We start from the raw sequence: 25,694 nt of genomic DNA, 5'->3' as shown, positions 1-25,694 counted from the left end.
TTAATACTCCAGCAGTGGTGTTTGGGGAGACCTTTATAAAAAGTATAAAATCAATCTATAATGAGCAGATGGCCAATATAATAGTAAACAACACATCAGAAAAATGTATGATATATAAAGGGATGAGGCAAGGTTGCTCAATGTCCCCGCTGTTATTTATATTAATATTAGAAGTACTGGCTCAAAAGATCAGAATTAAAAATAAAATCAATGGAATAACAGTGGGCCAGCAAAATTACAAATTGAAAGCATTCGCGGATGACATCGTATTAACCTTAGAACAACCCAGAATGAGCATGCTGGAGGTGACAGAAGGGATAAGTAGATTTGTAAAATTGGCTGGCTGCAAACAAAATAAAGGGAAAATCAAGATGCTGCTAAAAAAATAAAGATAAATGATATTTGATGTTTCATATAGTGGCAGAAAAAAGTATTAAGGTTCATATGGCAGGGAATGAAGCCCAGAGTAAAATTTAAAATTATGATTGATGAAAAGAAAGAGGAGGTTTGCCCTGCCAGACCTTCAACTTTACTTCGAGGCATCATGCCTATGTTGGATAAAACATGCTCTCTGTTCCCGTTTTTGAAAATGCAAAAAACAAAACATAACAAACAGTGGGAAAAACTAGGAAAATATTAAGCAGCATGAGATTTTCATGTATTCATGAATGTTTCTGGGATGGCAGATCAAACCAATGTACTGCATTTTCTGTTTTGCAGGTAAACAGTGGAGGAAATAGCATCACAACTGAAGAAAATTTCACTTCATATATTTATTTTATTGGCATACGCTTGGTGCTTCAGATCAGGAAACAATGAGCTGGTTTACTCAAATGTTGCAAAACTTGATTAGTTTTCCTTATTTAGAAGAATACCTGAGCTCAGTGGTTCACCCTTGGTGGTTTCATAAGCTTCTGATTTTGCTTTGTTCATTAATGATAGATATATATTTGGCTGGCTGTGCTTGCTCATTTGGGCTATATGTTTACATGAAGATGAATAAGCACCAAGAAACTGGTCCTGATAGCAAAATTTGGAAAAAGCCACAGAATTTTTTTGCTCATATTATAGATATATATAGAAAGATATGGCATGGTGAGTAAAAGTTTCTTTCATAGCAATAATTCTTCCTTATGAGTCATTATAATTTCATAGGACTGAGGATCAGAATTTCAGGCTTGAGGCAATGGAACAATAGTTGCCACAGAGAATCAGGACTGGACCTCTGAACCCCCCTCAGAGCAAAGTTGTTAACCTGAGGCACTATTACTGGGTTAGCAGAGTCTGTAACCTGAAGCATCTGTAAACCGAGGTACCACTTTATGTACACAAACTACGGAATTTGTCAGCACAGGATGTGGTGATGGCTACTAATTTAGATGGACACTGCGGGAAACAGGATGGCCTAATACAGAGGCCTTTGGCCTGATCCATAGGACTCTTTATATGTTCTCAGTGCTTCCCACAGGTCTCATGTTACTGTAAGTGTTGAAACTTAAATCAGAAATACACAACTAAAATCAAGTTTGGGCCATAAGGATGAGACCGTGTAGCTACTTAGGGCATGGTCAAGGGGGGGGGGGTGTCTAGGAAACAGCTTTCTCACTTGGTAGAAAGTGATTCAGAGAATGGTCTGAAGTTGGAGCTCTTAGGCACGGGAAAGAAATATAAACCAGGCCCTGCAGAGCTCTCATACAGAAGGGGGATACTACTCTTTAAATTAAAACAGTCTTAGGAAATTTAGTATAACTATAACAACATATTAAACTGTCTCAAGGGCTCAACCCTACATAATAGGTTAAAGTAGACTAAAACAGCAAAACACAGTTTTAGCTCACTCAAAGACTGGGCAAAAATGTTTCCACCTGCTCAAAAGGAAGCAAGTAAGGAACATTCTACAAGAGGAGAAATCCCTTCATTCATTAAGGGACCACCACAGAGAAAGTCTTGATCCATGTGGATGACAACCTAGCATCCAGAATGCTGGAGCATATTGTCATTGTTGTTTAGTCATTTAATGGCGTCCTACTCCTCGTGACCCCATGGACCAGAGCATGCCAGGCACTCCTGTCTTCCACTGCCTCCTGCAGTTCGGTCAGACTCATGCTGGTAGCTTCAAGAACACTGTCCAACCATCTCGTCCTCTGTTGTCTCCTTCTCCTTGTGCCCTCAATCTTTCCCAACATCAGGGACTTTTCCAGGGAGTCTTCTCTTCTCATGAAATGTCCAAAGTACTGGAGCCTCAGCTTCAGGATCTGCCCTTCCAGTGAGCACTCAGGGCTGATTTCCTTCAGAATGGATAGGTTTTATCTTCTTGCAGTCCATGAGACTCTCAATAGTCTCCTCCAGCTTCATAATTCAAAAGCATATAACAGAGCTTTTAACCTGATCTTAAATTTATTTATTTTTCTGAACCACAATGATTTCCTCCAGTAATGGTTGCAATATTTCTTTGTTGCATTTTGTATTATTTTCAGGTTATGAACTTACTGGTATAGAACATATCCCTAAAGGACCAGGGATTATTATTTATCATCATGGAGTTCTGTCTATTGGCTATGTCTTTTTTGCGGCTAGATATTTTTTAGAGACGGGGAGAGCATGCTTTTCATTAATGCATCATGTTGCGTATTGGATACCAGGTAAATTATTTAAATTTAAATCATGCTTTTTTACAAAAAGCATGTAAAATATGACATAAAACAATGCTATAAACTATGAAACAATGCTATAAAATATAAAACTGTACATCAGGAAAGCAGGTAGAAACAACTGATAAATAAAATAGCAGCAACAGGTGAAATAGTTTAGTTATTGCAGAGGAAGGTACTTTCGCACCAAGTCATTGCTAGTAAAAGAGAATGAATGCAGGATGAATAATTATTTCCAATTCACAACTGAGTCAGAAGAAATGCTCTCCATGAAGAAATGTCATGCTTTTCTGTCTACATTCTTCCCCAGAGATCTAAAAATTGAGCAATCTGGATAATGTGTCATCTGATTCCTATGCTATGACTACAAGCTCTCATGTAATAATTGCTGTTCACTTTAATACCAGAACAGGACAAGGTGTAGGCTTTGGGGTGTCTAAGTTGATGATTTCCTCAAGTACAAAGAGTTTTGCAAAGTTCAGTCATTAGTAAAGATGGGATATTCCTTACTGGAAAGAACAACACAAAGTATGGGATTCTGCTTGGGAGCATCTGCACTAGCAAACCACCTGTGCAAAATCCTCTGTATTCAGACACCACTGGGTGGCAACTGGGATGGGGTAGGAGCTACAGCTAAGGAAAAGGGCAGAAGCCCAAGTGAAGCCCCAAAGACATGTCCGTGGCTTTCATAGCAAGTCCAACCTATCACCAAATCTGCACACAGATCCCAGAAAACATGGCCCCACCCAAACACATAACCAATCAAGCACTTTCACACACAGCTTTTATGCCCCCATGTGACACTGCAATCAAACACATGTGGCACCCTTGCTGTAGTGTTCGTGGCCCTCCACTGCCACTCCCCCCACATCATCTTCCTCTGCACGCACACAGCAGCCACCCCAGGAAACTAAGACGTCACAGAAAGGTCATTTAAAAGAAGGAAGGAAGGAAGGAAGGAAGGAAGGAAGGAAGGAAGGAGGCCAAAGAGGCCCAGTAGCACAGAGTGCTGTTTGGAGTTTTTCCACTAGGTTAATTAATGCAGCATATAACCTCCACCCATATATCTGTGTACCAATCTCTGCTGGAGGTGGCAGTTTTCCATCAGCATTGTCTCCTCTGTGCCATGTGTGTACGTCTCTCTCTCTCTCTCTCTCTCTCTCTCTCTCTCTCTCTCTCTCTCGTGTGTGTGTGTGTTTGCGTGTGGGTGTCTACTGTATCCAAAAGCTCTGCACCCTAAAGGGATTGAAGGTTTGGGTGCTGCAGCAAGAAACTTTGAGCTGTATTTTTATCATAATGCAAACTTGAATGTATTACAGACTTGACTTGAGGAACACATGTCTAAAAAGTGGCCACCTCACCACTCAATGTGGTTTCCAAAAAAACCTCTGCTGTCAGAACCTCTAAGCAAAAGTGGAATTAGCATAAAGTCCCCCTCCATGAAATCCTAGTTAAAATGGGTTGGCAGAGAGCTATGCTTGTGATCCATAATAGTGCAATATCTTTGGAATAATGACACTTGTATTGTATCCACACTATTTCCTAAATAAGTTTCACATAAATACAGTCTTCTATTTCAGGCTTATTTTTTCAGGGCTGCAGATGTTTTATTATGTGCTCGGGTTGAAATCTTACAAGAAAGCTGAAATTGTGGAAATGATGAAGAAAGGCCGTTTAATGGGCATTTCACCTGGTGGAGGTAGAGAAGCAGTGTATAGTCACGATTACTGCATAATGTTGGGTAAACGCACAGGTTTTGCTCAGGCAGCTTTGGAGGCGAAAGTGGTGAGTGATCTTTGTGCAATCTGCATTGCCTTCACGATTATCCTAGATAAGACGTAATGTGTTGACATCCTTGATCCAGCATCCAAAAAAGCTGAGGATGGCAAATATCCTGTTTGGGGGTCAAATGATATCTGGAGTGCCACAGCTCTCCCCAACACTGCTTTAAAAAACCCTTTACATATCGTAAATCCCTGCATATTTTACAAAAACTATACTATTCAGTAATCCATTATTGAATCCATCAAAACATATTACACTGCAGAGTTTATCTTAATGCTGCCAGTCATCATCTATTTCAAGATCCTTCTCATAATATGTCTGGAGCACTCAGTCTTTGCTATTTCTAGAATAAAAAAAGAATCTGGAGTGCCACAACTCTCCCCAACACTGCTTTTTTTAAAAAAAGCTACTGAAATTGGTGACATTTAAAAAGAAAACCTGTGTTTTCCTTTTATCTTTCTTTTTTATATATAATTTTATTTTTAAAAATTGTTTTACTGTTTAAAATACTCATTTTATTTTATTTTTTATAAAATTTTTATTAGTTTTACAAAAGTTTTTATAACAAACAAACATAAAAAAAACAGACAAACAAACAAATATAATTTCATAATGTCCTTTCATAGACTTCTTTCCTCAGACTTCCCCATACCTCCCCTTTCTGCATCCTCATGTCCAAATTTTATAGCAACTTATAAATGTTTTTTCCCGTCCTGATTCATCATAGTCCTTTCTTAATCTAATCTTATATTACTGCAACCCTTTCTCTCTATAAAATCTCAACATTCTAAACTTCATCAAGTTTATAATAGTCCTTAAGATAAATCTGAAATTTCTTCCAGTCTTCTTCCGCAGTCTCCTTTCCCTGGTCACGAATTCTGCTCGTCATTTCCGCCAATGTCATATAGTCAATCACTTTCATCTGCCATTCTTCCAAGGTGGGTAAATCTTGTGTCTTCCAATACTTTGCGATCAATATTCTTGCTGCTGTTGTTGCATACATAAAAAAAGTTCTATCCTTTTTTGGCACCAATTGGCCGACAATGCCCAAGAGAAAGGCCTCTGGTTTCTTAAGGAAGGTATATTTAAATACCTTTTTCATTTCATTATATATCATCTCCCAGAAAACCTTAATCTTCGGGCATGTCCACCAAAGGTGATAAAAAGTACCTTCAGTTTCCTTACATTTCCAACATTTGTTATCAGGCAAATGGTAAATTTTTGCTAGCTTAACTGGGGTCATGTACCACCTATAGACCATTTTCATCACATTTTCCTTTAAAGCACTACATGCCGTAAATTTAATACCGGTGTTCCACAACCTTTCCCAGTCAGCAGACATAATATTATGACCAATGTCCTGTGCCCACTTAATCATAGCTGATTTGACTGTTTCGTCTTGTGTATTCCATTTCAACAGCAAGTTATACATTCTTGACAAATTCTTAGTATTGGGTTCTAACAATTCTGTCTCAAGTTTTGATTTTTCCACCTGGAAGCCAATTTTCCTGTCTTGTTTAAAAACCTCCATTATTTGATAATAGTGGAGCCAATCTTGTACTTTGGGTTTTAGTTTTTCATGGCTCTTTAATTTCAGTTTCTCTCCATCCTGTTCTAAAATCTCACAATACTTTGGCCATCCGACCTCCATATTGACTTTCTTGTGGGCCTTAGCCTCTAAGGGTGACAACCATCTAGGGGTTTTGTTTTCCAACAGATCTTTATATCTCATCCAAACATTAAACAACGCTTTCCTTACAATATGATTTTTAAAGGCACTATGCACTTTGATTTTGTCATACCATAGATATGCATGCCAGCCAAATGCGTTATTGAAACCTTCTAAATCCAAGATATCTGTATTCTCGAGGAGCATCCACTCTTTCAGCCAGCAGAATGCTGCTGCTTCATAGTACAATTTTAAGTCCGGCAGGGCAAATCCCCCTCTTTCTTTTGCATCTGTTAATATTTTGTATTTTATTCTGGGCTTTTTGCCCTGCCAGACAAATTTCGCAATGTCTTTCTGCCACCTCTTGAAACAGTCCATCTTGTCAATAATCTGCAAAGTTTGAAATAAAAATAACATTCTAGGCAATACATTCATCTTAATCACTGCAATTCGGCCTAACATTGACAATCTCAAATTTGACCATATTTCTAGATCTTTTTTAATTTCTAACCAACATTTTTCATAGTTGTCCTTATACAAATTCAAGTTTTTAGATGTTAAATTAACCCCTAGATATTTCACCTTCTTAACCACCATCAGACCTGTCTCTTCATGAAACTTATTCTTCTCCATATCTGTTAGGTTTTTCCCTAAGACTTTAGTTTTTTGTTTATTCAATTTAAATCCAGCTACCTGTCCAAATTGTTGGATTATTTCCAACACTCTTTTTGTACTAGTGTTTGGCTCTTGCAGGGTCAATACAAGGTCATCTGCGAACGCTCTTAACTTATAATGTTTAGTTCCGACCTTTACACCTTTAACTTGCTGGTCGTCTCTAATCATGTTCAGCAATACCTCCAGGACCGAAATAAAAAGCAATGGAGAAATTGGGCACCCCTGTCGTGTTCCTTTTTCTATCTTAAGTTCCTCAGTTATTACATTGTTTACAATCAACTTAGCTTTTTGTTCGGAATATATTGCACCCACACCATTCTCAAATCCTTGTCCTACCCCCATCCCATGAAGATTCTTTTTCATAAAACTCCACGAAATATTGTCAAAGGCTTTCTCCGCATCCACAAATATCAAAACTGCTTTAGTATTTATGTTCACCTCTAACTTTTCCAAAATGTCTATTATATTCCTAACATTGTCTGAGAGGTGTCTCTTTGGGAGAAAGCCTGCTTGGTCTCTGTGAATCTTCTCCATCAGTACTCTTTTAAATCTTTTTGCTAAAATGTCTGCAAAAATTTTGTAATCCACATTAAGTAACGAAATTGGGCGGTAGTTCTTCAGTTGAGTCTTTTCAGTCTCTGTCTTTGGTATGAGTGAAATATATGCTTCTTTCCACGATTCGGGTGCCTTTTTCCCCTCTAAGATCTCATTACAGACGTCCTTTAACGGTTGTATCAACCATTCCTTTAAAGATTTATAATATCTGGAAGTCAGTCCGTCTGGCCCTGGAGATTTGCCCAGTTGCATGTCCTGAATGGCACCCTCTATCTCTTGTTCTGTTATTCTCTGGTTTAGATCCACCTTGCTTTGATGAGAGATTTTTTGTAATCCATATTTATTAAGGAATTTATCTATGTCCTCTTCATTTTGTAGTCCTTGGGAATAAAGTTTTTTAAAATAGCTCACAAAACAATTTCTTATCTCATTTGGTTTAGATATAATCTTTCCATCCACTTCTAAACTTGTGACTGTATTTAATTTCTGTCTTTTCTTGAGTTGCCATGCCAGAAGTTTACCACATTTGTCTGCCGACTCAAATGTCTTTTGTCTCATTTGCTTTATTTTCCACTCTATCTCTTGGTTCATCAATTCCATATATTGTGTTTGAAACAACTTAATCTCCCTCAAAATCTCCTGGGACTTTGGTTTTGATCTTAATTTTTTCTCTCCTTCTTTTATCTTTTCCAAAAATTTTTCCTTTTTCTCATTCTGCTTTCTCTTCTTTATTGAATTTTGTTGAATCAAAAACCCTCGCATCACAGCTTTACTTGCGTCCCAGATCACTCTTTTTTCCACATCGCCCTTTAGATTGATTTCAAAATAGTCCTTTAGAGCTTTTTGGGCCTTCATGTGGATCTCTCTATCTCGAAACAGGGTGTCATTCATTCTCCATCTAAACTGACCAGTTGTTGTAAATTTCATTTCCATCTTCACGGCGTTATGGTCGGAACAGGTTTTTGGGCAGATTTCTACCTTCTTAATCTTCGGAGCCATTCCACTAGTAACCCATATTTGGTCGATTCTGGTCCAGGTCATCTTTGCTTGGGAGAAAAAGGTTCCCTCTCTTTCAAGGGGGTTCCTTGTTCTCCAGATGTCTATTAAGTCCATATTTTCAGTCATTTCGAAGAAAGTCTTCGGGAGTCTCCCTTCTTTAGTAAGTGTCAGTCTTTGTGTCTTGTCCATGTTTGTAGAAACTACACCATTCATATCTCCCATAATTATCATATTATATTCCAAATAATCCATCAAAGTTTCATGAAGTTTTTTGAAGAATTCTGCTTTGCCTTCATTTGGTGCATAAATCCCAATTATCAAGAATTTTTCTCCTTGTACCTGTATCTCCACCGCTAAATATCTTCCTTGTTCATCTTTAAATATCATTTTTGGAGCCCACTTCTCTTTTACATAAATCACAACTCCTCTTTTTTTCACTTTGTCCGACGAAATAAATTCTTGTCCCAATTTTTTATTCATAAGCAGTCTCCTGTGGGCTCTAGTTATATGAGTTTCCTGTAAGCAAATCAAGTCCAGTTGTTCTCTGTACAAAATATGGAATACTTGTCGTCTCTTCAAAGGCATGTTCATCCCATTACAATTCCAGCTAAGGAATTGCAGGGCCATCTTGTTATTTTTCTGGTATTCCTCCAACAGCTCCCAATTGTTGTTCCTCCTCTGTTGGTGGTGAAAGGTTCTGTCCAAAGGAAAGGTTCAAGATGTCTATTACACTCTTTTGCTCAGCAATTGGGTCTACAGTTCCTTTCTGTAAGTCTTCTTGATTTCTTTGCAAGAACCTGTCTTTATCCTGTATCGTCTTTATTTTCACCTTCTTCCCCCTATAGTCAAAAGACAGTCCCTGTGGAAATTCCCACCTAAAGAGAATGGTGTTCTTCTTCAACAGGTAGACCAAATCCTTATAAGAAGCTCTCAAGTCCAAAATATGTTTAGGAATATCTTTAAAGATCTGTATCGGTGAGTTCCCAATTTGTAAGGCCTTTTCAAAATGCAGTCTTAAAATTTTGTCTCTTTCCTCCTTCGATCTCAAGGTAATCAGACAGTCTCTCGGTGCCTTTCTGTTCTGTCTTCTGCCCAGTCTAAATGCTGTTGTGATTTTAAATTCGTCTTCCTCTAAATCTTCCCAGGCATCAGCAAACTCTTTCGTTAAAAAGTCTGTAAGATTGTCTCCTTCGTCCTCTGGAATTGATCGTAATTTCAAATTCCTTTCTTTTCTTTGTAGTTCCCACAATGCCAGAGTTGCGTCGTGGTCATAGACCTTCCTGGCAATCGGTTCTAATTTTTCCTGGGTCTCTCCAGCAATAGTTCTGGCTTCCTCCGCAATTTGACGTGTGGCAGAATTTTCTTGCGTAAGCCTGTTTATAGATTCTGTATTCAGGTCAAGTCTTGTTGTTAAATCTGTCAATTTCTGTGAATTCTCTGTCAATTTCTTGGTATTTTCTGCCGTCTGCTTTGTTAGATTCTCCAGAGATTGGTTTATCTTAAGAAGGGCTTGCGATACTGCATCCATGGAGACTGCTGTACTTTTTTCTTGTCCTGTTGTCACTGTAGGTGTTATACCTGAGATCGAGCCTCTTTTCTTGTGTTGCTGTAGCTGTTGTTGATATTGCCTTGTCTTGGCTCTCGTGCTTATCTCGTCTGCTGGGCCACTCATATCCCAAGGTCGTTTCCCACGAGAGCCTTCTCCTAAAGGAAAATTCCACTGTCCCAAAGCGTAGCAACTTTTAATTTACCCTCTAGAGGGAGCAAATCAAAATGTCCGCAAGCAAAGGCAAAGAGTATTTAAAAAGCAAATTTATCAGGAGGCTTCTATATGTATATTGCAACACTTTCCCAATAGATAGAGTCCCAGCCTTCCCTGATATATTGTGTCCACAAAGTCCCAAAACTTTGTAACAAGTAAGCAATGAGACTTCCACTTTGTTACTTTCACAGGAGTCTAAAGTCAGTTCAGTGTTCCTTTGTTTTATAAGCAGTTTGTGCCAGGTTGAAGGCTGCAGAGAGTTTCCTTTTCCTTTAAGTTGGTCATGCAGCTTATAAAATCACTTTTTCCTCCCCTCTGCCCTGCAAGCTAGAGGGGATAGTCAAAGTCCAGATGTCGGATTCAAGCAGTTAAAGACAATATCCCATACGGATGCAGCTTAGTAACTTTCGTTGCTTTAATTGTCATGCAGTCGGGGGAAGGCAGACTTCCTTAATTTTCGCCTTTCCCGTTTTCAGCCTAATTTCAAATAGTTTTGACACGAATAGAGGTTCAATCTTACTCACGGGTCTTTTTTATCCAAATTATTCAGGAAGGGAATCGGCGCTCTCCACTAATGGCGACGCGGCTTCACCCTGCGGACTGGGTAGCGATTCTCAGCACCGCGCTCCCCGTTGTCATTCCGGAGCCTTTAAAAAGGCTCTTTCTGCGGTAAAGGGGGGCGCTTCAGGTGCCCACCGAATCTCCTTGTTCACAGGCTCCGTTCCTGTGATTTTAGGGGTCCCCCGCTTGCCGTAGCGGGTCAGACCCGAACTCGCAGAGCCGTCCTCTCTCCGGAGCTCGGAGAGGGAACAGTCATTAGCGCTGGCGCCGAACCGGAAGTCCTCTAAAAATACTCATTTTATATCCTTAAGATATCAGCGACTTCCTTTCTTCTCCGTTGATAGTTCATTTTACATATAATAATTCCCTGCATATTTTACAAAAACTATACTATTCAGTATTCCACTATTGAATCCATCAAAACATATTACCGTATTTTTCGCTCTATAACACGCACCTGACCATAACACGCACGTAGTTTTTAGAGGAGGAAAACAAGAAAAAAAATATTCTAAATGAAACAGTAGATGTATGATTTTTGTGGTTCATGCTGTGGCCACAGACATGTGATCTGATGGTGAGTTTGGGGTGACCCAGTGCAAAAATCCTGAGGATCCATGTGGATCCGTGCTTTGTAACCACGTTTTAAGTGGGGAGGGAAGGAAAAGCACTCAAGGGATAAGGAGCACGCGTGGGGTGGGTGGAGAAGCAGCTTTTCTGCGAGCTGAGCAGGGAGGGAAAGAGCACTGTTGCTTTAAAGGTATACTTAAGGTATTTGCCCTGTGCCTGGGGTTTTTTCCATTTAACAGTTTGCAGCCTTTTTCTTCTGCTCCTTGTTTTGAGGCAGAATAGATTTGAGCAAGTGAGGAGGACTTGGATTGCAGGGGATTTGCCATTAGCTGTGTAAAAGCTCTCCTCCTTGCAGCCTTCTACTTTGTTTGTACAGGTGGCTACTGGTATCAGGTTCAGTTTGAGTGATAAGCAGCCACCAGCAGCAATAGAATGGAGCACAAAAAGCAGTAGGGGCACTAGGATCCAGACAATGCTCAAATCTATCCTGCCTGAAAACAGCTGAGAAGCGGGGGGATAGCCTTTTCTTTTACTTCCTGGTTTTCACTGCGCTCGTGGCTCAGAGCTCCAGGTTGGTTTTGGGTTTTTTTTGCTGCTGGTTGCTTAAACTTTATCCTTCCTGATCCAAGCCCTCCTGTCCCTCTGCAGCCTCATTGCTCCATTTAGAGAGCGCTGGGACCTTTGCTAGCTGAGGCTGCAGCAGCTGTTACCGGCTACTTTAAAAGCGCCTGCTGGCTTTGAACTGCCTGCCTTCTCCCGGCTTGCTATGGCTCCCGTCTGTCCCTCCTCGCGTGTAAGCGGCTGCTGCCCGCTTTGATGGCATGGCTCTCCTTCCCTCCCTCCTCCTCAGCTCCTCCCCCTCCTCCTGGCTGTAAAGCAAGCAAAGCTAGAGCCGTGCAAAGCCCTGCAAGCGGCTCCGCTTTGCTTGACTGACGGCAGCCATGGCTCCGGTCGAGTGCATTCGCTCCGTAACACGCACAGGCATTTTCCCTTACTTTCTAGGAGCAAAAAACTGTGTGTTATGGAGCAAAAATTACGGTACACTGCAGAGTTTATCTTAATGCTGCCAGTCATCATCTATTTCAAGATCCTTCTCATAATATGTCTGGAGCACTCAGTCTTTCATATTTCTAGAATAAAAAAGAACCAAACAATCTCCTGGAAATGTTTTCTTCTTAGCATACGGGGATTTAACCCTGAAAGCATGATCAACAGCTTGATGTACCTTCTGCTTCTGAGTCTCAATAAGATTTGCAGGTGCCTCAATTATTTTATCCCTTATTGCTTCACCAGATTGCTGAGCAATAGATCTAAATCATAAAAGCATCTCTTTTTGCCTCAATTCAATTAAAGCCAAATTGTCTGCCAATAGTTCCTGAGATGCTATAGCTGCCGCCAGTTGAATCCAGGGGGGAGGAGTATAAAAGTTTGAATGCTTTTTCTTTAAAAAGAAACTTTTCAAAGTTCTTATCCCCCTGTCCCCCTCCTTTTATTTCCGATGGCAGAGTTTCTTTGTTTCCTTCAGTGCTTCAGCCATCTGGTTCCCATGCAGGATAGTCACCAATTCCAGAGAAGACTCCCTTTTTGTTCTCCTGGAAATTCACCAAATTAATCCAAATGCTAAAGACACTTGAATAATAAATCCCATTTTCCTTGGTTTTATTTTCTGGGAAATCTGCTGCTCATTGCACATTGGAGCCCAGAGATCATAGCTTGACAGCTGGGTTAGGCCAGCACCAAATGGAATCTCAGACCCGTTGGGAACTCGCTTTTGACCTCCACAGGAGCCCTCAGAGTCCTGGTCATCCCCAATACATTTTTCAGGTGCTCGTTGCCTACAAAAAAAAAAACTCCAAAAAGCAGCGGCCAGTTGGCTGAACCTGGCTTCCTTTCCCCCTCAGGGCAAACCAGGAAATTCTTTTTCCCCCTTCAATTCCTGAAAATCTGGAGGACAGCTTCTGAAGTTTCTTCATCTGAGATATCTGAATAGATGTGTCAGGAATTTTAAAGCCAATTACATTAACATTTATGAGTTGCTTCTCATTATAATCACAAATGTGAAGCATTCTTCATATTCCATAACAAAAATAAAGTCAGGATGGTCAGCCCATCATCCCTATTTTTACACAAAACATTTGTGAAGCATACAGGACCATTGGAAAGACAAGTAAGTTAAATACCTTTGTTAATCAAGAGATCTCAGGCAATATACATTTTATTACTATAGAATGATATTTTAAAAAGAATATCTGTTTACTATTCACGAATAGATTTTAAAGGGATGTGGGTGGCGCTGTGGGTTAAACCACAGAGCCTAGGACTTGCCAATCAGAAGGTCGGCAGTTCGAATCCCCGTGACGGGGTGAGCTCCCGTTGCTCGGTCCCTGCTCCTGCCAACCTAGCAATTTGAAAGCACGTCAAAGTGCAAGTAGATAAATAGGTACCGCTCCAGCGGGAAGGTAAACTGCGTTTCCGTGCGCTGCTCTGGTTCGCCAGAAGTGGCTTAGCCATGCTGGCCACATGACCTGGAAGCTGTCTGTGGACAAACGCCGGCTCCCTTGGCCAATAAAGCGAGATGAGCGCCGCAATCCCAGAGTCTGTCGCGACTGGACCTAATGGTCAGGGGTCCCTTTACTTAATAGATTTTATTCCATTTACACTTATCTGCAAAAGCTGTGCTGACCCCCTCAGTACTGAGTGAACATGCCCTTGCTTAGTTTTCTATTAGATTTGACAGAAAACTATAATCGATAAATGTGGGACCAACCCTAACATGGAGGGGAACTGAACAGGAAACATACCATATTCTGTAGTCTATTGTACACAACTTATGACTGATTGCAAACAGCTGACAAGAGCTGACTGAATATATTGTACAGTGGTACCTCAGGTTAAGTACTTAATTGGTTCCGGAAGTCTGTACTTAACCTGAAACGTTCTTAACCTGAAGCAGACTTTCCCATTGAAAGTAATGGAAAGTGGATTGATCCGTTCCAGATGATGAAAAAACACCCCCTAAAACAGCAATTTAACACAAATTTTACTGTTTCACGAGACCATTGATCCATAAAATGAAGGCAATAATCAATGTACTGTACTATAAAATAAATAAGATGGTATTTTAAATGAAAAAAAATAAAATTTATCTCCAAACTCACTGTTTGGAGGGGGCTCTGGGTCCTTTTCCACAATCACAATCGGCTTGGCTTCCGGCATTCGTGGAGGCCTCAGAGAGCTCCTGTGGCTGGAGCTCAGTCGCAGAGCCTCTGCAGCCACCATGGATGTCAGGGCTTGGCTCCTGGCATTTGCGGAGCCCTGAAGGAACCGCGGATGTCGGGGCTTGGTTCCCTGCATTCGCGGAGGCCTCTGAGAGCTCCATAGGACCCACCGATGTCTGGTTTGCCTTGCTTTCCTGTCTTCTATTATCAGATATGGCCCCCAAAAAGGCAGTAAAGAAGGCGGTGATTGTCGTCTCCGCTAAGCGACCCATTAAGGGTCCATCACAATCCCTGCGTTCTCCCACCCCACCTCAGTCTGGGGGTCAATTGGAATCCCTGGTTTCAGGGATGGCAGGTGACCCTGTGGCTGTGATGGCCTGGGAATCTGATTCAGAGACTGAACCAGAAGAATCCCAGCCTGCACAGGAGTCCCCGCCTCCAGGGCCGGCTGAGCTGGGGCAGGGCCTTGATCCTGAAGCGCCTGCACCTGTGCCGGATCCTCAGGAGAAGGCACCAGGTGAATCAACGCATTGCCTACAGGTGCACCTCTCCCAGCCCTGTCAGGGGAAAGTGAGTCTCCCCCTGGGTCCAGTAACCCACCGGCCTCTCCTGAGCTGCAGAGGCTCAGGGCAGAGAGGCGGAGGGAACTGGTTTCTCCCAGGAGGACTGCTCACCTTAAAGCCAGGAGAGGTGGGTCACCTGGGGGCCAGGACTGCCCCTGGCCTCAGAGATGATAAAGGCCAGTCAGCCCGGTCCCAGGTTGCGGGAGCAACGTCGTTGAAGAGCTGTTTCGGCCAGCACCCAGTCCTGTTCCCCCAGAGTTCCTGTCCTTTCCCGGCTCCTCGCTGTAGACCCCGCTTCGCCCGTGGAGGACTGTCTGCCGACCCTTGACTCAGGTCCTGGACCTCGCCCCACGGTAACCTCCCACCTGGACCAGCACAGTGGCCTTAGTGCGTCTTGCTGCGGAGGTGGATAGCCTTATCCGACGCTGTGCTTCCCAACCATCAACTTCGCTGGTTCCTGCTCCCACGGCATCTGCTTCTTCCCCTGTTCTGTCATCATCTAGTGAAGATGAGAGAGAAGTTGTAGGGGCTGGGGATTTGTTGTCAGAACCCCCGCCTCGGTCCCTTGCCTTACTTTTGCCTCAGGTTGGCACAAGGGAGGGAAGATGCTCAGCTAGGCGCCGTTTGGGGAAGCGGGCCAGGGGGTTGACTCCTGCCAGGGCAATCTTGCCAGCTCAGTCCTCCCCCGTTCTACCATCTGGTTTGGGTCTCTCACATGATTTTTCTATTCAGTCTACCTCAGGTGCTGCACAAGTTGAGGCTGACGCAGACTCTTCAATGTAGGACAGCTTGCCTGTTCCTGCAAAATCTTCTTCTGGGGGGCACCGTCGCCGTAAGAAGAGTCCCAAAAGACGAGAGGCGAGACTTCATCTTCCTCCACTGGTACGTCTTCCGAGAGTTCAGGGGACAAGGCCGACACCTCCCTAGACCTTTATTAGGTTTCGGCAAAGCCGACGACTGCAGAAATGAAAAATCACGGGAGACGAGAGAGGCAGGTGTAGCTAGGCGTCTGTCAGGGCGGGCCCTGAGAGCCTATTTTATTGAATATTGCAAGCATTGCCACAGGTGGGCCTGTGGCTGATTGGTTGATACATACACACAGAAACTTGTAATTGGTTAACATAAGTACTAAGGCGGGAATTACATCTGAAAGGTGGGGATTACATGTGATCATTTATCATTGATGGGGAGAGGCTGAGAATCTGAGCTAGAACTGGACAGGCGTGAAGCCTCCTAATTGAATTGTAACTAGGGATTAATTGGCACAAACAATATAACAATCGGGTTCTGTATATGCGGTCAGCTAGGCATGGAGAGCAGGTACAGTTTGTTTTCCATGAGCTTGGGATGTCTGTTACTTAATGACTGATCATAGCATGAGACAATGTAATAATCAAGTTCTGTGAATGTGGTCAGCTAGGCGTGAAGAGCAGGTTCGTACAATGTGTGCAAAAGCAGGGAAAAGCCTACAAGCAGAACTTCTCAGAAAGCATGAGAAAAGAGGAGCAAGGCTTCCCCAAAATGGAGCAGTTTTGTGCAGAAAGAGACTTAACAGTTATGTGCAGAAAGAAGACTTCCCTTTAGACGACGGTTTGCCGAAGTGGGCATTGCAACGCAGGACTAACTCACATAGGACCAGGTACAGGGCAATCCTTGATTGCCGTGACGGCAGATTGGTTCCTGAGGTAAAGGTCTCTAGTACAGTGTTTCCCAACCTTTTTTGGGCAAAGGCACACTTGTTTCATGAAAAAAATCTCGAGGCACACCACCATTACAGCCCCGTGACGTCAGCGCGCAGCGTCACGCCGGGAGGGACATGAATTGCTAGCAAATTACATAATCACTTCCTTGAGGGCTGGCTCATCTTCTCTGAAGGCAGAACCCCATTAATTAACAGCACAGACTCACACCATAGCCAAGACGAGGGGGGAAAACCTCAGTCATGCACATGTGGGGGCTAAATGAGGACGAAGACCGGGCAGAGAGCAGGGTTCAAATCACCCCACCTGGCCAGGACAATCCCTGGGTGCTCCCTTGGGCCACTCGCCTGACCCACCTCGCAGGGCTGTTGTTGTGAGGATAACACGGGAAGAACCACGCGCGCCCCCGGGAGCTCCTTGGAGGAGAAAGCGGGCGATGAATGCAATGCACAAAATATATGAGAGGCGACCAGGTTTTGCAGGTGAGGGGCCCCCGCCAGCCTCCGCTTCCAACACCCGGCGCAACGACGCCGAAGTTTCCCCCCGGGCTCGGATCGGGGAGTAGCGCTGCTCCCCCCGGCTCCCCTTCACCCTCCCGGCTCTCTCTGCCGCCCACTGGGGACCCCCCTCACCTGCCAAGTCCGGAGCGCCGGTGGAAGTTGCATGCATGCATGCAGGGCGCCGCGTTGCCATTGCATTGCACTGCACTCCATGCAATGCCTGCACGCATGCATTGCCTTGCACGCCCGCCAAGGGGTCTCCCTGTGGCCCGATGCGTCCCCTCCGGCGCGGATGCAGCATTGCAAAAATAAAAAAACCCCGACGCAGCCCTACCTGGGGGGCAGCCTCCACCTCCGCCGCTCCGCCTCCGCGGGGATCCCTGGGCTCCATCCTGCCGCCCGATCTCCGCGGGGGCGCAGGCAGGCTGCGCGGGGTCTTCGCGGAAGAGCCCCTGCCCGTCCGGCCGCCGCCGCTGCGCTCATTCCATGGCCGGGAGAAGAGCGCTTCAAACAAAACGCCCGGCCCGCCAGGCCACGCTGGGAAACGTAGTTGGCGTACCCCGCGCGGGCGTGGAGCCCAAGGGAGAGGGGACTACGGATCCCGGCAGCCCCCGCGCCGGGAACGGAGGGAGAGAGGCCGGGTGCAGGGATGGAGGGACGGGTGGGCGATCGAGTGGCAGCCGCCAAGCCTTGGCTGAGAGCCAGGAAGGGCCTCAAAGAAGCCGACTGTGCTTAAAAAGGCTGATAGGACCGTTGAGCGCTGGCTGGACAGCTTCCAGGTCTTTGCTGGGCTTGTTTTTTCTTCTTATCCTCGGAGAGCTTTGCATCTCTTTGTGTACATGTCTATTGTCCACTCAGCTTACGCCATGGCTGGGGAAGAGGCGGCAATCCAATATGATGAAAATTTTCAACGTTGCACTGCTAAAATCCCTACAGCTCGATGGGACCGCAGGGATTTGGATGTGTGGTCCCGCATTTTGAGAGGAAGGCCCTGGAACAGCCCAAGCCGAAAGCAGCCCCTGTTCAGCCCGGGCGTAAGATAATCTGTTGAGATTTTAACAAAGGAGAGTGCCAACGGCAGGCTTGCAGATATCCCCATGTGTGCAAGAAGTGTGGTGGGGGTCACGCTGCTACCAATTGCCAGGGTGGTAAGCGGCCCTTCCGAGGGGGAAAAGGGGGTGCTCAGCAACCCCCAAAGGCCACACCCTCAGCCTCCTCCGCTGGAACTGGAAAGTAGCGACTTACTCTCTATGGCGTATATGCCGGTAAGACTGTCAGCATTGTTGCCTTGGCTGCAGTCTTATCCTAAGCGTGAGGCTGCAGCTTATTTGTGGGGTTTTCAGTGGGTTTTAGGATTCCTGTAGCCACGGCGCCCGTGGCACGGAATCCTCGCAATCAGAAGTCGGTGCGGGAGATGCCTGATATCGCCCGCAGGAAGATTGGAAAGGAGTTGGCCTTACAACGTATGGCTGGCCCTTTTACAATACCCCTATTTCCTAAGTTGCATATTTCACCTTTGGGTATTGTCCCGAAGAAGGCTCCGGGGGAATTTTGCCTTATTCATAACTTATATCACGCTAGACGCACTTCAGTAAATGATGTTATTCCCCCAGAGCTTTGTTCAGTGAAATATGCATCCCTTGATCAGGTGATCGAGATGATCAGGATTTTTGGCCCTGGGGCTCTGTTGGCGAAGTGTGACATTGAGTCAGCATTTCGCCTGCTACCTATTCATCCCGAGGACTTTTGGCTTTGGGATTCCAATTTGAGGGAAAGTTTTATTTTGACAAGGCTATGCCTATGGGTTGTTCCATAGCATGTGCGGCCTTTGAGTGTTTTAGTACCTTTTTGGTACTAAAATGCTGGACTGGGCCTTGCGTGTTAAGACTGGCCTAGTGGGCGTGCCCCATTATTTGGACGACTTTTGTTGGCCTCAGCACACGACACGGGCAACTGCGTTGTGTTACTGGAGGCCTTGGCTTCCCTTATGGAAGAGCTGGGGGTCCCCTTGGCGGCAGATAAAATAGAAGGCCCAGCTACTCAATTGACCTATTTGAGCATTCAGTTGGATACCAATGCTCAAACCCCCTGATAAGTTAATTACTTTACGTAGGGTTATTCAGGAGATCCTTCCTTTGAGGAAGGTTACCCTGAGGCAGCTCCAGTCCTTATTAGGTCATTTGAATTTTGCATGCAGAGTGGTGGCGTCTGGTCGCCCCTTCTGCTCCCGTTTGGCCAGGCTCACAGCTGGATTACGGGCTCTGCAGCATCGAGTGCGACTGTCAGCGCAGGTCTGGGCGGACCTGCAGGTTTGGTTGGAATTCTTAGAAGAATTCAATGGTGTATCCTTGTGGCAGGATGTTTTGAAACTCCACAATGATTTTCAGGTGCACTCTGATACTGCTGGTTCATTGGGATTTGGATTGTACTGGAATAGAAGATGGTGTGCCATGTGGTGGCCTCCTGACTGGCAAGGGGAAGCAATTACGTGAGACTTAACATTTCTCGAGTTTTTTCCCATTGCAGTAGCAGTGCATTTATGGGTCGCTGAATTCAGGGACAGTCGGATTTGTTTCTGGTCCGACAACCAGGTGGTGGTGAACGTGCTGGCAAAACAGTCATCTCGTTCTCCCAGGGTATCGGCCCTTTTGCAGGCTTTTGATTTACACTGTCTGAGGTTTAATATTGTGTTTTCAGCACGCTTCATCCCCAGGATATCTAATGAGATTGCTGATGCTCTATCCCGTTTTCAGATGGAGCAATTCTGGTCCCTGGCTCCAGAAGCTCAGAAACGTCCAGAGTATTTTCCGCCGCACCTCTGGAATCTTGGCAGCACTTAGTTTTGCAGGTAGTAGCAGCATCCATTTCTACGTCCACTTTGCAATCCTATAAAAAAGCCTGCACTGACTTTTTAAAATTTACACAGTTGATGTCCGCCAATTTTCAACCCCCTCCTTCCACTTCTCAGGTCCTGCAATATTTGGCACACCTGTTTCAGCTGGGCCGTGCTGCCAGAACTCTGAGAATTCATTCTGCAGCAATCTCATTTTTTAGCAAGTCCTTTTACGACAAGGACCCTTGTTCTAAATTTGTGGTGCGCAAAGCTATGGTAGGTTGGGGTAGACTTTCCCCCCCTAGGATGGCTTCCAGGCGTCCTATTACCTTCGAGTTGTTGTCCAGTATGCGCATCAAACTGAGGAGCGTGTGTTGGTCTAGATATGAAGCGTGCCTTTTTTCAGCGGCTTTTTCACTAGCATTTTTTTGGAGCCCTTCGGGTGGGAGAGGTCATAGTAGAGGGCAACTCTACTGCTGGTCCCCTGGGTTGCTCCTTCAGGACATTAGCGTGTGTCCCCTGGAGTTGAGACTAGTTGTGCGCAACTCCAAAACTGACCAGTTGGGTTGGGGGGAGGTGGTCCGTCTCCCAGCCACTGGGGAGGCAGGCCCGTGTCCGGTCAAGGACGTGAGGAAGTACTTGGCCTTGAGACCTCCTAGGGATGGCCCCCTGCTCATCCATGAAAATGGTCGCCCTCTGGCGCGGCATCAGTTCACAAAAATCATGCGTAGGGTCATTGCGGCATGTGGGATCACGGCCTCCAGTTTTGCTCCTCATTCCTTTCACATAGGGGCAGCAACCATGGCAGCCCACTGGGGTTTGTCAGCTGCCAGGATTAAGGATCTGGGGAGATGGAAATTGGATGCCTTCAAGGGTTATGTGCATAACAAATGTTGATTTTTTAAAATAATACTTGTTGTTTCCACTTGTAGATCCCAAGCCAGTCCGCGTCTAGATAGTGGGACACAGCATCGTTCATTGGGCTGGCATCAGAGCGAGGCAATCTGCCAGGGGATCGTGTCTTGGCCTCCCTCAGTATGTGCAAGTGTCATGGATTTCCAGACGCGGAATGTTGTGGGAAGAGTTTTTGCCACTTATCAGATGTCGGCTGCTTTCTCCCCCCCCCCCATGGCCATGGTAGTGCAGCTGGGGGGAAATGATGTGGCAACTGTTGATTGCCTTACTTTGCGTTCCATTATCCTAAGGGATTTGGAGCATTTGGCAGCCTTGCTACCTTCTGTGAGAATTATTTGGTCTCACTTGTTGCAGAGGCAATCCTGGCGCGGCGTTTCCCGCCCGGAGGCTGCTGAGAAGACCAGGAAGCGCATTAATTCTGTGATGTGCAAGAAGGTTTTAGAGCTGGGTGGCTTAGTGATTCCGCACCCTAGCATTTATTTTAAGGCTGTGGCCCTTTAGCGGGCGGATGGTGTGCACCTTTCTTATTTAGGGAATGATATTTGGCTGGATGTGGTGGCTGAAAAATTAGGTTCCTGGTTGGGTTTGTGAGTGGTTGGCGGCGAGCGTTAGAGCTCGTGTGGCGGTTAGGAATTGGTTATAAAATGCTGGTGGTGGAGGGGTCAGGATAGGCTGTGCCTGCCCCTCCTATTGGGCTGAAGGGAATTCCGTTAAAGGAACCCTGGGGCTTGCCACGATTTCGTCCAAACACTGTCATGGGTGAGCTGCTGGGGTGAGCGGCATGGGTCTGACGCTTAGCTCAAATGATCCCCCATTTTGACTTTCCCTTCTACTGGCTTCCGATCGGACCTCAGTATGTCAGTTCTGTCCCAGGCGGGGGGGGGGGGCAGATAGTCATAACCAATGTCTAAACAACCACTCACTGATTTTGTATTTTAATAAAGTTGTGGCCAAAATAGTGCCCCAAAACCAAAACTAAAATTACGGTTATGTGTGAAATTATTTGAGGGGTGGTCTGGGGACCTACACAAGCAACTTGCACTAGTAGAGGCAGAATCGAACAGTGTAACAGGAAGGTGAGTGTTTAACTAAACATGAAATAATATTACATGTGAAAGAGTAAAAGTGGCACTTCTTTTATGTTTATAAAAGGGTGCTCCAAGATTTGAGCCCTATAATGCAAATCCTTTTAAACTTATAGCAAGAAAAGTAGAGAAAACAAAAAGACAGCTGGAATTGGTGAAAAATAGATAAACAACTACACAACTTTCTGAAGGCAACGCTGCATCAGGAAGTTTTTAATTGATGATGTGTTGCTCTGGTTTTTATGTTCTAAGCTCCCCAGAGTGATTGGAACAACTAGGATTTTACACACACACACACACACACACTCACATACACATCTCAATAATTTTTTGGGCATTTGTTTCTGAAGATGATGTATGGCCCTGTGAACAAAGGTTAAGCTTTAGATCTGAAAATCACTGGGTGTGTAACAATAGAGCTGGGAGGTACATATTCTTGATGATGCCTCACAGTATTATGGTCATTTGCATGGTGCCATGGCCATAGATTGTGCCATGGAAATACCATATTTTTCGCTCCATAACAAGCACTTTTTTCCTCCTAAAAAGTAAGGGGGAATGTCTGCGCATTTAATGGAGCGAAAGCAGAGGGATCCCTCGGCTGCGGCTGCAGTCGCGAGCTGAGGGATGCCTCTGAAGGGATGAGCAAGCAAAGTGAGAGCTGCGCAAAGCAGGACAGAAGCCATGTAAGCAGCTCTTGCTTTGCTTGCTTTAAAGCAAGAAAATTGAGATCCGCTTACACGCTGTCAGGGAACTGACATCAGAGGAAAGGGAGGTGGTAGGGCTCCCAGAGACTGGGAGAGAGTCAGCAGCTAAAGCAGGGACAAGGAGGGGGAGCGAGGGGTCTCTGGAGGAGGATCTCAGTAATGCTGAGAGAGACGCAGCAGCCCAGGCAGGAAACAGCAGGGGAGAGAAAGGGGTGAGAGACACTTCCAGCGAAAATAGCGGGGAGGTGTCAGAAGCAACTGCAGGGAGACCCATGCTTCGCCGGAAGCTGCCACGTCGTGAGTCCAGGAGACGCGTTTCCGTTAAGGAACTTCTTTGCTGGAAGCGCTTCCGCAGGCAGCCACTGTCAGACTCTACTAGTGACTAGAGCAGACATGTCTGAGGAGCTCTGTCACACACAGAGGTTTGTGGGGCCGCACAAACTCTGAAGGGGCACAATTTTAAGCACAAGCAGCTAATCATCCCCTGACAGCAGTCTGACAGTCTCTGTACGCTGCCTGTGCAGGAGAAAGCATCATGAGCAACCCAGCCGGAACCGGAGAGGCAGGGGTTGGAGCTGGTCCAAGCTTGGAAGAAAGGTATCAAGCTCTGGAGGTCCAACTTGCGCTGCAGACGGCGAGGCTCGAGGAGAGAAGGGCTCAGGATGCTGACAAAAAGGGGAGAACCACTCAGTTCCCCAGAAAGGTACCAGGATTGGTGCAGAAGTTTGGGGGGGACCCCAAGGATTACCATGCCTTTAGGACTGAGATGCAATATGCCCTGAATGTGCAGTTTGATGAGTTCCCTGATGAGGAATCGCGAGTTGCTTTCGTAATTGGGCATCTTGAGAAGGGGGCGCGGGACTGGGTTCGACCCCTGATGGCAACGCACAACGATATCCTAAAGGACACTATGAAATTCTTTCGTGCAATGGATATCATGTTTTCCAGCGATATTGAGGAAGGGGTGGTGCGCAGACAGCTAATGGCTTGCAAGCAGGGAAGCAGATCTGTCCGTGAGTACTGGACTGAATTTACCATGCTGATTCACAGATTGGGGTGGGATTTATCGGCAGCACCCATTCAGATGCTATTTGAAGAAGGTCTTTCTTCAGCTGTGAAAGACGAGCTGGCCAGGAGCCCCAGGGCGGTGTCTATGGATCAGCTGACCAAATCTGCGCTGACCATTGGAGCGCGCCAGGAGGCAAGAGCCTTGGAGAGGCGGGAAGGGAGAGGGGAACGTTGGAAGGAGTTACGCATTCCAGACATTCCTGAGCCAGCTTTCCCGCCGGCAGAGCCGATGGAAATCGGAACAGCCCGCACGCGCGCAGTTTCAAAGCCCAGTGAGGGGGCGAAGAAGGAGGGAAAGGGAGCCCGGAAATGCTATCTCTGCCAACAGCCAGGCCACTTTGCCAGAGTCTGCCCCCAGAGGAAGGAATGGCAAGGGATGGTGGGAGCAGTTGAGGGGGAAGAGCAGGGAGAAACGGAGCAGGTAAAAGCCAACGCCTGGTTGCCAACGTCAGGGCACTGCAGCCAGGCCAAAGAGCAGTGAAAGTGCCCGTGCCAGAAGCTCCTCGACCTGCTCTAGTGATTGAAGTGTCGCTAGAGCTGCAAAATGGACACCCCCTAAAAATAAAGGCGCTGTTGGACTCAGGCAGCTCCTGCAATTTTATGAGCAAGGAGTTTGCTGCTGAACATCAGATACAGACTATCCCTTTAAGCAACCCCCTGCAGGTGACCACGATCGATGGCAGGGAACTGTTGGGAGGAGGAGTTAGCTTGCAGACCGTCCCAATGATAATGAGGGTGGCAAGGCACACAGAACTGATAGCGTTTAATGTGGCCACCTTGGGAGGCGCTCCCATTATTTTGGGAATGAGCTGGCTAGCCTTACATGATCCGCTGGTGGGCTGGCATCAAAGAGTGGTTTCCTTCGGTTCAGCACATTGCTTAGAACACTGCAGGGGGGAAAAGGGGTCAGCAGGGGCCCAAGCCACCCTAGCAGGGACTGAAGTAATGGGGAAGGGGAAGGTGCCACCACAGTATGCTGATCTCAGCGACGTGTTCAGCGAGAAGGAAGCTGACCAACTACCCCCGCATAGGCCCTTTGATTGCCAGATCAATTTACTCCCTGGAGCACAGCTTCCTGTAGGCAAGTTGTATGCCATGTCGGACAGGGAAATGCAGGAGTTGCGAGCGTTCATTGACAAGAACCTGAAGAGAGGCTTCATCAGAGAGTCCAAGGCAGCGGGGGGTAGCCCAGTGTTTTTTGTGGATAAAAAAAACACGGACAAGCCGAGGCTGGTATGTGACTTTCGGCGCCTAAATGCAGTGACAGAGCCGGCGGCTTTTCCTATGCCCAGGATTGATGATATTTTGACCAGGGTGCGAAAAGGAAAGATTTTTACAAAGCTGGACCTAAGGGGGGCGTACAACCTGATACGTATAAGGAAAGGGGATGAATGGAAGACCACCATGTTCACCCCTTTGGGGGCATTTGAATACCTCGTTATGCCTTTTGGATTACAAACAGGCTCCGCGTGTTTTCAAGCCTTCATGAACCACGTACTGGGGCCTTTGCTCTACAAGAATTGCGTGGCCTTCTTAGATGACGTGTTGGTGTATTCGGAGAATGAGGAGCAACATGTGAGAGACGTCAGAGAAGTGTTGAGCAGGCTGCAAGCCAACAGACTGTGGGTGAAACTGGAGAAGTGTCAGTTTCATACCAAGGAGGTGGAATTCCTGGGGTACCGCTTGTCAGACAAGGGGTTGGCCATGGACCCCGGCAAGGTTCAAGCGGTGCTGGAATGGAAAACACCCAAGACCAAGAAGGATGTGCAGAGGTTCCTAGGGTTTGGAAACTTTTATCGTAAGTTCATCCGAAACTTCGCCCACCTGACGGCGCCCATCACGGACTGTCTCAGCAGTAAAAAGAAGTTTGTTTGGACG

At 45.6% G+C, this 25,694-nt stretch overlaps 1 protein-coding gene across 1 annotated transcript in view; it reads left to right on the top strand.

Annotated features, from left to right (window-relative positions):
- The window catches only part of LOC309538413 (DGAT1/2-independent enzyme synthesizing storage lipids-like), a 42,438-nt gene that overhangs the window by 574 nt on the left and 16,170 nt on the right, over window positions 1-25,694 (top strand). Inside the window, exons 2-5 of the mRNA XM_082233986.1 lie at window positions 721-1,095; window positions 2,478-2,642; window positions 4,246-4,436; window positions 13,334-13,394. Coding sequence (XP_082090112.1) covers window positions 816-1,095; window positions 2,478-2,642; window positions 4,246-4,436; window positions 13,334-13,394 — 697 coding nt within the window. The 5' untranslated portion in view covers window positions 721-815. The remainder of the gene's footprint in view (window positions 1-720; window positions 1,096-2,477; window positions 2,643-4,245; window positions 4,437-13,333; window positions 13,395-25,694) is intronic.

The sequence above is a fragment of the Podarcis vaucheri genome (assembly GCF_965113315.1).
Source record: "Podarcis vaucheri genome assembly, chromosome: 8".
In the NCBI taxonomy this organism is placed as follows: domain Eukaryota; kingdom Metazoa; phylum Chordata; class Lepidosauria; order Squamata; family Lacertidae; genus Podarcis; species Podarcis vaucheri.
This window is presented reverse-complemented; position numbering and strand designations above follow the sequence as displayed.